Source organism: Maylandia zebra, linkage group LG18 (assembly GCF_041146795.1).
Source record: "Maylandia zebra isolate NMK-2024a linkage group LG18, Mzebra_GT3a, whole genome shotgun sequence".
NCBI classification, from domain to species: Eukaryota; Metazoa; Chordata; class Actinopteri; order Cichliformes; family Cichlidae; genus Maylandia; species Maylandia zebra.
This window is the reverse complement of record NC_135184.1, coordinates 9,394,358-9,407,945: the sequence shown is the minus strand read 5'-3', so window position 1 is coordinate 9,407,945 and position 13,588 is coordinate 9,394,358. Positions and strand designations below refer to the sequence as shown.

General features: G+C 38.4%; 1 protein-coding gene across 2 annotated transcripts; it reads right to left on the bottom strand.

Moving 5' to 3' along the window:
- Positions 1–9: 9 nt before the first annotated feature.
- Positions 10–13,539, bottom strand: parp2 (poly (ADP-ribose) polymerase 2). 2 transcript variants are annotated; one of them, XM_012920204.4, is made up of 17 exons: positions 13,153–13,539; positions 11,901–12,110; positions 11,463–11,639; positions 11,213–11,283; positions 10,650–10,700; positions 9,833–9,929; positions 9,651–9,726; positions 7,382–7,484; positions 6,621–6,774; positions 6,351–6,492; positions 6,197–6,260; positions 5,984–6,118; positions 4,998–5,125; positions 4,736–4,835; positions 4,200–4,298; positions 3,726–3,850; positions 10–1,017 (listed from the first exon to the last, which is right to left on the bottom strand). In XM_012920204.4, the coding sequence occupies exons 1-17, from the start codon at positions 13,223–13,225 to the stop codon at positions 858–860; spliced, it is 1,965 nt and encodes a 654-aa protein (XP_012775658.3). In that variant the 5' UTR covers positions 13,226–13,539; the 3' UTR covers positions 10–857. The 2 variants fall into 2 exon arrangements, with proteins under 2 accessions (XP_012775658.3, XP_012775659.3); XM_012920205.5 differs by lacking the exon at positions 13,153–13,539 and adding an exon at positions 13,023–13,108.
- Positions 13,540–13,588: the final 49 nt, after the last annotated feature.

Sequence of the window (13,588 nt, the reverse complement as noted above, 5' to 3'; positions counted from 1 at the left end):
CCACCACACTTTATGTTGAGTCATTTATTTTTATTCCCACTCTTCAAAATTTAAAAACCTTCATCCTCATAACAGATCCAGAAGAATATTTGTGTTACAACAAACACCTACACTAAAACCATTCTACCCTTAATAATGATAATGAGACCTTCTACTGATCCAAGGACGTTTAGTAATATACATATACAGGGACAAAAAGTAGTGCAAAAGGTTTTGTGTATCCTCTCCATGTTAAAGTATCTAGTATCTAGTATAACAAACCTCTGTCGAACAACAGCTTTTTCTCATACATGATACCAGGATATAAGAGAAACTGTAGAAAATCCAAGAAAAAGTTGAACTCAAAGTTGATGTTTTCCCTCAGTTGGTCCCTCATGGTTTCCTCAGACACTCATTTATATATGGTGATGCAGAACCTTCAGCAAATCCTGCTGCCAGCATCAGTGATTATTTTGAGTTATTTCAACCCAGCAGTCAATTCGATATAAGATGTCAAAGAAGTGAAAATGCTGGCACTAATCCCAAGATGGGGGAAAAAAATCAATTCATATGCAAGATTTTCCTTTTTAATATAATTTATTGTATAATGAAACATCCACTAGTCATGCCTTTGATGACGCATCTACAGTTTTTGTCTTGGAAAAAACCCTAAAACAATTCATTATATTATCAAAACAGCTGTAAATGATTTTTCTCAGTTGAGCAATTGCTGCAGCCTTATATGAACGAGTGTTTTCAGGTGTAACATCCAACCCCCACCCATGCCCCGAAACATAGAAGTTAACGCTACATGAAGAATGACTAAAAACGCCTAAACATTCATCCATATTTCACAAAGGCACACAGTTCCCAAGGCTTCACCACAGTGATGAGTAGTTAAACTTTACACGCAGCAGGTACCTCATGCGAGTCTGTGCAGGATTGTAAACAATGAACTCGTTGTAGAGGAGGGAGTAAGCGTTAGATTTACCCACTCCCGTTTTCACGCCAGGCCCCATCGGCACCGTCATACCGTCCCTGAGAAAGAAATCGAGAAACAATAAAATAAATCCGTGGGATTAACACAAATTACCTTTGTTTAAAATTTCTTTTAGGTGATTGTAACAATTTTTTTCCCAAAAAAGGAAAATATTCTGCACTCTTTGGCTTCAATTTCTTTTTTTTTTCTTCGGCTATTTTTTAGGATCTTTGATCCATCCTCTTAACTCCTTCTCCAGTTCAGAATCATGGGAAAGCTCAATCGCATCCCAGATATCTTGGAGCGAGAGGCAGGGCACTTCCAATCTATTAAAAGGCCAACACAAGACAGACAACCACTCACATTCTTATTTATCGTTAATTTAGAATTACCAATTAACCTAACAAGCCGAGGAAGCACACATAGGGAGAGCATGCAGACTCCAGCTGGCCAGGAGATTCACACCCAGGACCTTCTCGCTGTGAGACAACAGTGCTAACCACTGCACCACTATGCCATCCATCTCTGGGGATGTTTTGCAAATCACTTAAACTGTAGTGAAACAGTGTGCAGCAGTATACTACAATTAATTTACAAATAGAATACGCTCCGTTATCAAACCTTGGGCTTGTATTGGACAAATGCAGGGCTGCTGTTGTTATGCAAGTGATAAAGATATATTCCAAACCTCCTGCTAATTTTAACAGAATTAGGTACACCATGTGAAGATTAAAGAGTATTTTAAGGCATTAAAAAAACTGCAGTGAAAAGTCGTAAACTAATTTCTTCAGCTTCAGGTAACTTACTAACAGGACAGGTGCAGTTTGTTAATACCAGTCTAAAAGAATGTAATTACTGCTCATGGCATGTAGGTTAAATATAGGCCTAAGGTGAGACTTGTCACTATATATAATGACAGAGTCGTTATAGTGGAAACAGGATTCAGTAATTAACAGGCCTTAATGTAGGACTGTAAACCGTGCGTTAATATCTTGAAATTACTTTCTGTAGCATTCTTGTTTTTAGACAACTCAACAACAACAAATAAATATGGCTCTAAAATGTTCACACTGTTGAATCTTCTCTATCGTTTTTGTAGATTGTGACTATGAATTTGTTCACTGGTAAATGGAGTGCATTTAGGGAGCATCGTTCTAGTCTCACTGACTACTCACAGTGACTTCAACCCAGTGTTTCAAACACATCGATTTTATATGGGGCACAGTTATGTGAACACCTCTTCAATCTTTGGTAATTTATCCAAACTTGGTTTTTTAATCCATCTGAAACAATTCGGATGTTGCTAACCACCTACCCCTGGCCCTTTCCTGCTGGTCTGTTTCTCATCCAGCTACATCTCCAGTGAGTTTGAAATCCAACCATGGGATCACAGTTAGACATTTATACTGCTTATTCTTCACAAAGTGGGTCAATCTATTGATGCATGCATTCATTTTCTCCCACTTATCAGACGAAGGCAGGAGCCTATCCCAGCTGTCATAGAGCAAGATGCACCCTGGACAGGTTACCAATTACATTTAGAAACTATTCGTATTATTTAATAAATTATTTGAGAAAACTTTGTGCACCTATTTTCACGCCTACACACACCACGACCACAACAAACACCGTCACCCACCACATTCATATATGCTACGGTTTTATTGCAGCCTTACAGGCTCCTTACACACCGAAGGGATTTACGAAACTGTGACAAGCAGACTAGAGAAGCTATGAGTGTATAACCCCACAGACTGCAGCAGTTTCAACCATCTAATAAGGTCATAGCAAACCACAAACAAACTGCATTTTCTATCATGGCAGGTCAGACTTCATTTTCACAAATGGAGCTAAACACATTCACTGCTGTGTTTCATGGTCAGCTGACTGGTCTGCAGTGAAAAACAGAATTTGGTGGAAGCTATGGAGGAGAAGCGGCACAGCAGGAAAAACAGCAGAATAAACAAGGGGAAAGCAAGGCCAGTGCATTAACGAATGAGTCATCATGTAGCCAGCAGAGTTCAGCATTCAGCATTTTGACTTTCATTTAAGTGGTCTCACTCCAAATTGCCTTTTTCTGTAACATAAACATCTGACATTTATATGAAGTGCTTGAACATAGCCCTCAGTAGAGAGGTCTAAGTAGATTAGATAAACAGTTTAGGTAATCTATACAAGCACTATGGGTTACAAGGGTCTCTGAACTAAATTTATCACTTTAAATCAGTGCTTCCCACACAAATTGAGCTCTAGACTTTACTTCAGTGGGCTTGAACGGGACATTAAAGCTGCCTAAGTGTATTCTGTGTTGCTTTTTAGCATTTCTTTTATTTATTTTGCCCATCTATTTACAATATTCCCTTCCTTTTGTTTTAAATGATAAGTGATCTCTACACAACTATTCCTGGACCTTCCCATGGTGTTTTCCCACCAGTGGGGTATTGTTGTGCTCTTTGGTGTCATTCAGCTGCTCTCCAGAGAGTCTGTTATCCTGGAGTCGTACAGACTACAACAGCAGCTGGTAATGACAGTTCTTAGACGACTCTGGAAACCTGCTGTAAGCAGCAGGTGGAGAACTGCTTCACTGAACTTAGAGGTTGCATGCATCCCGTCTATACTGTCCTTGAATGAGCAGTGCTAAACAAGATAGGCAGCTGTGTTTTGAGTGAGCTAAAACTTATGAAGGCCTCGTTTTAAAGCAATGGACCAAATACCTGAGCAGTAACTGGCCTGTGTTAAATATATCATTATAATTAGAGAGACTTACAGTGTGACAGCGTTTTTGTGGTCAGGTCCAGTCTGTCCCAGACCCTTGGTGCTGTGTTTTCCAGCAGGCAGATTGTTTGCTTCATAGTCTGCATCCAGCAGCTCATTAGATTCTCCCAGAGCGACCTGTGGGCATGAATATATGAATATTTACCAGTGCTGCATTATATTTAGGCCACTACACTTTGCAGAGGAATTTTTCTGGGTATCAAATTCAGCTTTTTTGGCTTCCTACGGGTCTCTACCTGAGACCTCAGCAGTAAACATCCTCATTGCAGGATCAAAAAAGTATCTGGATACAAATTATAAATATAACTGTTCAACCTGCAAAAACAAAACTTCATTGCAGATTACAGACAAGACATTTCCTTGGCAGCAAATTTAAGACATTTGCAGGCCAGAGCAGCTGCAACAAAACTTCAATAATGAAAATTATTAATGGCAAACAAACAAACAAACAAAAAACCACCCTTACTTCACACAGTAGCAGCAGTCCAACGTTGTTGTTCTGGTTGGAAAAACAGTAGTTGGCACTTTTTGATGACATGTCAGCAAAGTAGATACCTTTACCAAACTGAGTGAAAGAGAAATGAGAAAATGTAATATACCGATGTGAGTTCAATTTCAATGCCTGAGATAATTTCATGTTGAAAATTGATCACATTTTAGAGACTCCTTAAAATGTAATTATTTAGATCAATTTTATTGATTTTTTCTTAAAAATGTGTTTAACTTCTGTTACATACAAGCTGAGACAAAGTCAAACTGCATATTTTATTTGTCTTTCATTCTCTCACCGAGGTTCCTACACGGTTTTAAAAAATTAAGATCAAGACATTTTAAGATACCAATGAAGAACAATGATGACAACAATAAGTACTGTAAATATTCAATATTCAATAAATATTGAATATTTAATATCCAGGCTTTCCGCTAGTGTACTGCAACCCGTGTTGGACCTAAGACTGGTCTTAAGGACTGGTCTTTTTGAATTTTGATATTCCATCCTACCATGTAACCAGTAACAGGAGCTTCAGGGGGGGCCACTCGAAGTCCCTGACTGAGGATGCCGACCCAGTTAGACAGACGTGAACCGTGCCACAGCAGAGTCCTGGCAGACAGGTAGATGGTTAGCTTGGCTCATTGTGAAAAAAAACCCCATAATTTTCATTGACATCAATGTTGGATTTTTATCAATGCAAACATGCAGCATAATAAATCTGATTTTGAAGTCAGCTTGAAGTCATAAAGCAGTAACAGTATTTCTTCCTACCTGTTACTTAACTGTGACAGGAAGTTTTTGCTCTCCCCGTCTCTGTCCACTGAGAAAATGTCAAGCACGGTCATGGTGTAGTCACAGTGGGTGGGGGCGTGAGTGGTGTGCAGATACTGCTCTATCACCTTCACACAAAGAGGAGGAAAGTTAGCTCAATGCAAAATGCTGAAAGGAATCCAAGATAATACTGAAGACTAACAACTACACAAGTTTTAGTGTGAATGGAAATGTAGTCAGCCAAAGGAAATCTCCATGGTACCTACTCAGTATCAGTCAGTTCACTGTGAGATATATGCACGTTATCTCTGGATTAAATTAAACAAGATTTGACACTGTTTACAGAGCAGTGCCCCACCAGATATTTTAGTCTAAATAAAAATAATAATAATAATAATGATTTTAAAAACCACACATTAAAAAGCTAGTATTTCCAGCATATCAAATATTTTTTTATTTCAGCTGAACAACAGAGCCTGTGCTGTTTTCACATTTGGACATGATAGGAGGTTTCACAAACTCAACAGCAGCTTCTGCTGACAGACTAACTATCTGTGTTTGCAGACAGACCTTTGGAACACTATGTTCCTGACATAGTGTTAGTTAGTTTAGTTAGTGTAAACATAAATTAACTAGCAGTCAGAAGGTCACAAGTAGTCTGTTCATCCTGCTGTCAAAAATAATATATGAGCCCTGACAGGTTTGGCATTAATAAAGTAACACCAGCAATTGCCCTACCAAGGAGAATATGATCAGATGAGAAGATGCACCACAAACTATCAACTAGTCAACGCTGAGGTTGCAGCACTTCAAGTGAAATGACTACAAATGAATAAATTATTCTCTGTGCATAATGATTTAGATGCAGAAAAGTCTTACGCAACTACATCAGCCTATCAAATTGTTTTGAGGCTAAGAACAAGTAACATCAATAATGTGACACGGTTTGGTAAAACTGGTTAGTTAATTATTTAAATCACACTGACCTTGTACTCATTGTTGCTGGAGTCCAGAGGCTGCAGTTTGCACCGGAGGGAGTGATACTGTCTGTCCAGAGGATGTTCATCGCTGTCTTCACTGGACTTGACCATTTTTACTGCTATCTGGATGTCACTCAGTGCCTTTAAAACAGGGATGGGAGACATTGTTCAGTTAAGAAAGGTTTTTTAAGCAAACCGAATAAAATCAAAACATTTTACCTCCAAAAGGGCAATTTTGGCTTTCAGCTCTTCTTCTGTTTGGATAAGTGGGGGAGTTTTCAACCTATAAGGGTTACACCTTTTAGTTACAGCAAGACAGGAATCGGTGGTAACTATCTACACTCTGGTTTTGTCTAAAGTTTCATCCTTTTACCCAAAGTCATGTGGGATGCGGGTGTAAAATTGATTGCATGCTTCTAAAAGGTCACGACTGCTCCCTTTCTTCTTCTTCAAGCAATCCTCGATCTTCTTCAGTGCTGAGTAACCTGCTCGGATCTGCTCTGGGGTCAGCTTGCCTAAAGGTAGAAAGGAAGAAAAATGTCAAGTCTGACACCGTGCATGGAAATACTGGTCACTCTGTCACCAACTTCATCTTCTCATTTAGTCAAATCAACCTGTAATAATGAATTTGAGTCAGACTGACCAAGAGGAGCTTTCTTGGTGTCAAACTTCATCTCCAGCACACACTCCTCCATGGCTTTCAGATCACAGATGAGCTCTAGGAGAGACTGAATCCTTGAATCCAGCTCGGAGGTTTTCTTTTTTGGTACAGTATCCACTGTGGTCTGATTCTCCTCCTGGAATGGTGAAAAACATCCAAGAATACAATCTGACACATCCAACCTTTTAATTCAGTTCAGTTTTATTTATATAGTGCCAAATGACAAGAACAGTCAGCTCAAGGTGCTTTATATTATAAGGTGAAACCCTAAAAAGATACAGAAAAAAATCCAAACAATCAGACAGCCCCCATATAAGGAAACAATTGGTGACAGTGGGAAGAAAAAAATCCCTTTTAACAAGGCTCGGGGAGGGGCGGCTATCTACTGTGATCTTTTATTGAATGTAACATATTTCTGAACATATTTCTCCAGTGCAACTTCTGCTGACAGAAGTTTCGGCATTATAACACTCAAAGACTCCTTAATAGAAATCTATGGTACAATTCTTAAACAACAGAGATGACAGTTATCCAACCCCCAAAGAGCTAATTAGGACCCAGAGATGCTAATCAGCTCAGGCCTCTGGACTGAGGTGTTTATGAAGCAGTAATTTTGCCGCTAGTAGTATGGCTTTTTTCTATTCACTTATATAGGAATTTCAAAGTAAGAACGCCCAGAGGCTTTGCTAACATGGCTGCTAAATGCCAAGAATGACTTTTAGTAAGACTTTTCCTAAACGTACCTTTTCATTCGTGCTGTAGTCCATAAACACCATGTCATATTTTCCAGCTACTTTCTCAAAACTATCTCGATGCTCCCATTCGTTCTTGGTCTTTTCAAAGAACCTGCAGCAAAACAAACAAGTTGGAATTTCACCAAACACACATCCATGAAGGCACCTGGAAAACCTTTCTTTTTCCACTGTCAGTCACAAAATGTAAAGTAAAGTAAAATTTTATTTATATAGCACCTTTCAAGATAAAATCACAAAGTGCTTTACAGAGGCAGAAAACAGACATTAAAATCTCAAACAAAACAAAATCAACCAAAAGCAAGTTTAAACAGATGCGTTTTTAACTGCTTTTTAAAAGACATGACTGAGTCCACAGATCTCAAACTCAAAGGGAGCGAGTTCCAGAGTCTGGGAGTCTGTAAGTTGGAGCTACACCGTGCAGGTCCCTATAAGTCATGATTATGATCTTAAAATGGACCCTGAACTTGACAGGGAGCCAATGCAGTTGAATCAGCAGGGGAGTGGCATCTGAGTATTTGTGATGCTTTATCAGAAGCTTAGCAGCAGCATTTTGAACACCCTGCAGTCGTTCCAGGGAGGCATTACTTAAGCAAGTAAACAAGGAATTACAATAGTCTAAGCGCAATTAAACAAAAACATGAATAATCATTTCCAATTCGGAACGTGACACAATGGGACTCAGCTTAGCAATATTTGTTAAATGGAAAAAACAAGAGCGAACCAAAGATTTAACGTGTGTGTCCAGCGTCAGAGCTGGATCAAGTGTAACACCAAGGTTCCTAATGGAGGATTTAATATAAGAAGCAAGAGGGCCTAGATTTTTAACCACGAGGGGAACAAATTTCTCAGGAGCAAAGACAATGACTTCCGTTTTATCAGCATTTAGTTGAAGGTAATTACCAGCCAGCCGATCTCTAACGGAATCTAAGCAGGACTGCAAGATTTGGAGTTTAGAAACATCAGGTGGCCTAAAAGAGATATATAGCTGAATATCATCTGCATAACAATGATATGAAATATCAGAGAAAGAGCTAAGAAGTTGCAGAAGAGGGAGTAAATACAACAAAAACAATAACGATCCCAAGACAGAGCCCTGAGGCACCCCACAGGCAAGAGAGCTGACGGAGGATCTGAACTTAGAGGCAGCCACAGAGAAAGATCGATTTGACAAATAGGATTTAAACCATTCCAATGCGGTACCCGATACACCCACCCAGTGGTTTAATCTATCTAACAAAATAAGATGATCAACAGTGTCAAAAGCAGAGGTCAGATCCAGCAACATCAAAACAGTGCACTCTCCAGCATCATAATTCATCAAAATATCATTAGACACTCTAAGAAGTGCAGTTTCGGTAGAGTGAGCCTTACAAAAGCCAGATTGAAATTTATCGAGAATTTTATGTTCATCTAGAACAACTGTGAGTTGCTTGGCCACAACCTTTTCTAAAATCTTGGCAATAAAAGGCAATTTTTAGATAGGTCTGTAACTGGAAAGCAAAGAAGGATCAAGTTTAGGCTTTTTTAAAAGTGGGTGAATGACAGCACTTTTACAGTAACCAGGGACCTGACCAGAGAGTAGAGATGCATTAATAATTTTAAGAACACTAGGACCAATAGACTCAAAAACATTTTTAAACAAAGACCCAGATAAAATATCAAGGGGGCAAGAGGATGATCTAATTGAAGTAACCAGCGTCAACAACTCAGGTAAAGACACTGGTGAAAATCTTTCAAATATGACAGGCTTAAGTAAAATCGGAACAGGCAAATGGTACATGGAGGGAGAGATGTTGCTCCTTACATTGCTAACCTTTTCAACAAAGAAGGAAAGAAAATTTTCCCAGTCTTCGTTCGAAGAAATTGGGACAGCAGCAGAAGCCGGAGCAACTATATCCCTAATAGTGTCAAATAAAACCTTAGGGTTACCTCTGCTCCTAGAGACTAGGTTTGAAAAATAAGCAGCCCTTGCATCACGAATTGAAGCGTTAAAGGAAACTAAAAGGTCTTTTAAATGAAAGAGATGAACCTGTAAATGAGTCTTTCTCCACAAACGCTCAGCTTTACGACAGACACGCTTTAAACAGCGAATGCTGTCGTTTATCCAGGGCGAGGGTTTTGTAACAGGGGCTAGTCTAGTTTTAATAGGGCAAATATTATCGATAATAGAAAGACAGTAATTATTAAAACGATTTGTTAATAAATCAACATCATTAGAAGCAGGCAGAACCAAATTAAAAAGGTCAGAAAAACTCACTTTTTCTTGAAGACATCTTTGGCCTTCAGCAGGTCTCCACCACAGACTGTAAGGCTGTTTTGACCTACTTTACCCACTGCAGAAACAAATGATAAAAATCAACAAAATGCACAAAGGTGGTGCAATTTCTGCAAAATGACAAATATTTTCAAACAAAAACTGTCAGTTGACATTGAACATACCCCTGCCCCATCTCATCCACACACTGTAAACCTTGGAGCTGTCGTCCTCCAGCAGCTGGATCAGGTAATATTTGTTGTTGTTAAACTGAAGATTTGTCTGCAAATTGAAACAAATGATGTTTACTGCAGGCTACAAATTGGAAACTGAAGCTAAAAAACTGAATTTGTGAGATTTAAAGTTTTCACTTTTTCATTATTACCTATAAAGTACTACCTATACTGCTCCAGGATGAAATAATAATAAATGTTATTAAAATGGATCTATCATGCTATCGCATATTTACTGAACAATGAGGTCAGCGTGTGCACAAATAATCCCTGTGAGCCAAAACCTCTGGTCTGCTCCAAACAGTCAGTTTCTGGCAGGTTTTTCAGCTTTTGACTTTAGATGATGTTGTAGACAGGGATAGTCCTAGTATGACCATCTAAGGCAGCGGTCCCCAACCTTTTTTGCGCCACGGACCGGTTTATGCCTGACAATATTTTCACAGACCGGCCTTTAAGGTGTCGCGGAAAAATACAACAAAATAAAACTAGTACCGGTACCGAAAAAAAGAAGATTTATTCATAACACACGTGAAAAGACCCAGGAAAACAGAGTTGACGATAACAAAATAACGCTGAAAACCGATAAAAACCCTGAAAACCATACATTTCACACCTGAGCCTCAACTCTCGCGGCCCAGTACCAAACAACTCACGGACCGGTACCGGTCCGAGGCCCGGGGGTTGGGGACGGCTGATCTAAGTCACACAGCCCTAAAAAAAACTATAAAGATGGAACTGAGCATAATTTATTTCCTTTTAATTGTGTTACCTGATTGAGCATCACATCGTAAACATCATTTCCTTCATTGTAAACATGAGCCTGAAATAGAAATATAAAAATGAGTTATACAAATCAAAAGAATCCCACCATGTCTGCATTCAGGAAATATAAATATTTGTATATAAAATATTTACTTTTTTGTGTTTAAAAAGAACAGATTTGCAATTATGTTAAAAAATAATTTAAACAGAACCAATTACCACGTCTTATATTTTCATGTAACAGTCATATGTAAATCTACTGACAATTAGGTAAGATGAATTCAATTATCTTCTAATTGTAACAATACTTCTCAGATTTATTGCTTATCTGTTTAGTGTGTGGAAAAACACAATCATATATATGGTATTCAGTTGAAAACAACCATTTAGAAAATTTAAGCTTCACTGAAAGATTTATTTGTGTTTAAGCAGACACTGATCAGAATAGTTTGTCACAAGAGGAACTGTAACTGGGGGAAAGCTTTGCCTTATAGCAGCCAGGTGTCAAACCACAAGCATGACTGACATGAATCGTGAGATTTATATATCGTGTGGATGCCAACACTGTACCTTTCCCAGTTTGGCTTTACATTCAGAGTCTACTGGTGCTTTTCCCTTCATGACCACTGTCTTCACAACTTCTGTTCAGAACAGATCAAACACAAAAGAGTAGTGAGGTGAAGAAACATCTACAGTTCAGATGCAATTCCATGCTCACCTGATCCTTAAAAGCTTTAAAAGTTACTGTGCTTTGATAATGACTAATGTTGTCATGGCTGTAAAATTTTGTAAGTATATAAAGAAATTAGATCCATGTTACCTTCACTTTTTACTTCTTCTTTGGCTTTTTTGGGCATTTCTTCAGTTTTTGTCTGGCTCTTGCTTTGTCCTCTTCTCTTCTTAGCTGCAGGCTGCTCTTCTGTGTCCTCCTCTTCCTCTTTAACTTGAGCTGGTTTCTCATTATGAGTAGCAACGTCACCAGCTTCATTCTGACTTTCTTAATAAAACAGGAGAAAAGAGGAAAGACTGTGAGTACCTCCAAGAATTCAGATTTTTCAATTAAATTTAAACTGAAATAAACTATATAAATTTCATGAAATTATGTTTTAGATACCATTTCTACAAAAGACATTTATTTAAAAATGAACTAAACTGCAGTTAAGAAAATATCAAGCAACACAATTTAAAAATGAGGATTTATGAAAACAGAATACAGGGAGCAGGGAGGATGACAGAAAATTCACAGCGAAAAACACACCTGCTTTTACATTCTGACAGCGAACTTTCCGTTTGTACTTTGTGACAGGATTGATCTGAACCATCTTCTTCAGATCAACTTCGTAGGCTGTCCCCGAGCCCAGAGAGAGAGTGACAGATGTTTTCCCAGAAGAGACGGCCGAGTCCAAGACGGCACAGGCTGATGGAGAGTATGATTCCCACTGTCTTTTATCCCCCATCCACTGCCACACTGATTAGAAATACACACAGAAGAAAATCTAACTCTTACACAGTGGCCTTTTAGAGATCAGAAACAAGTCTTTAAGTTATTAAAACTCTGTGTCTGTAATACCTCTTCCTTAATTTTTGTCCCCTGACAAATACCAATTATATTAAAATAAAAAAAGTATTAATGCTGCTGTTGTTTAAAAAAAATGAAAAAACGTCTGGATAAACTGCAAAATAGTAAAAAGAAAAATAAAACCAATACATGCTTCTTCTTTTTTTCCTGGAAGGTGCAAATAGCTGTGAAACATTTTAATTTTAACAGAAGCAAAGCAAAGAGTGGCTGCAAAGAAAATCAGCCTTACTTTTAAAGGGAGCTCATTACACTCGAATTCTCCCCTTAGTTCAACAAATGCATCAGAACAAACTGTTTTTTCTCGCCTTCATTTCAGTGCAAACTTCCTTTATTCCAAGTTTGTTCTGATTGGCTGCTCTGGACAAACAAGTTTAAAAAGTAGCATGATCATGTTTGAGTTAACCCTCTCACTGACATCATCTGGAACAAAAATTTGAGGGAAAATGTCAAAAATTAAATGTTTACAGTAATTTAAAGCATAATCATTTCTACACACATTGGCATCATTATTTTACAATTAAAGTGGTCATATTTAACATAAACATTCCAGAATGTTAGCAGTATATGTTAGACAGTAAGCAGGTCACATTAGAAAAGGCCCCTTCGCTTTTGGTATGCAATAAATGTAGCTCACAACAAATAAATACTTTTTTATTGGTCGTTTTAACTGCTCACTTAGGAACTTATTTTATTTGAAATTTTAGAAACGCAACCGGATTTATCAGCAAACCGAGCTACAAAAATTGTTTCGTTTGTTTTTTAAGCTGACAATTTTTTATTATTATTTCACACAGACAGTACCGGTGTCTGAATTATGAGTGAAGCTTCATAATATTGATCTTCATGCTGTCTCCTGTCCGAACATGTCCACAGTTCAATGGCGTAGTTACCCTGCAGCAGCTACAATATTATGCTAATACGACACACAGACCTGTTTTTGACTGGGCTTCTCCATTTTCTGGTGCACTCTCACATTTATTTCTGGAACTTCTCGCTCGCCTCATGGTGAGTTATTAAAAATAATTATCTGGCTGCTGTTAAAGGGGAACCTCAGCGATAACACTAAAACACGGCGGGAAACTTTTCCCCACCGTACTACTGTTTCCTGACCGGCAGCCGCACTACAAACGATTGTTTCATGTGAAGATGAATCACTCCGCCGCGAAAAGTGAAGCCATTGTTGTTTCCGGTGCGAAGACGGTTAATATGCCAGCGATTTATATTAAACGCAGTTCAAAGTTTAAAATACATTTAGGTTTATATTTGTTTTCATTTAGTCCCAACTTTGTCTATTCCGTGGCCGAGAGGTAAACTTGATGTCGCAGATGCTGGACAGTAGGCGGAGTAGCACTCTTCGTTGTTCTCCT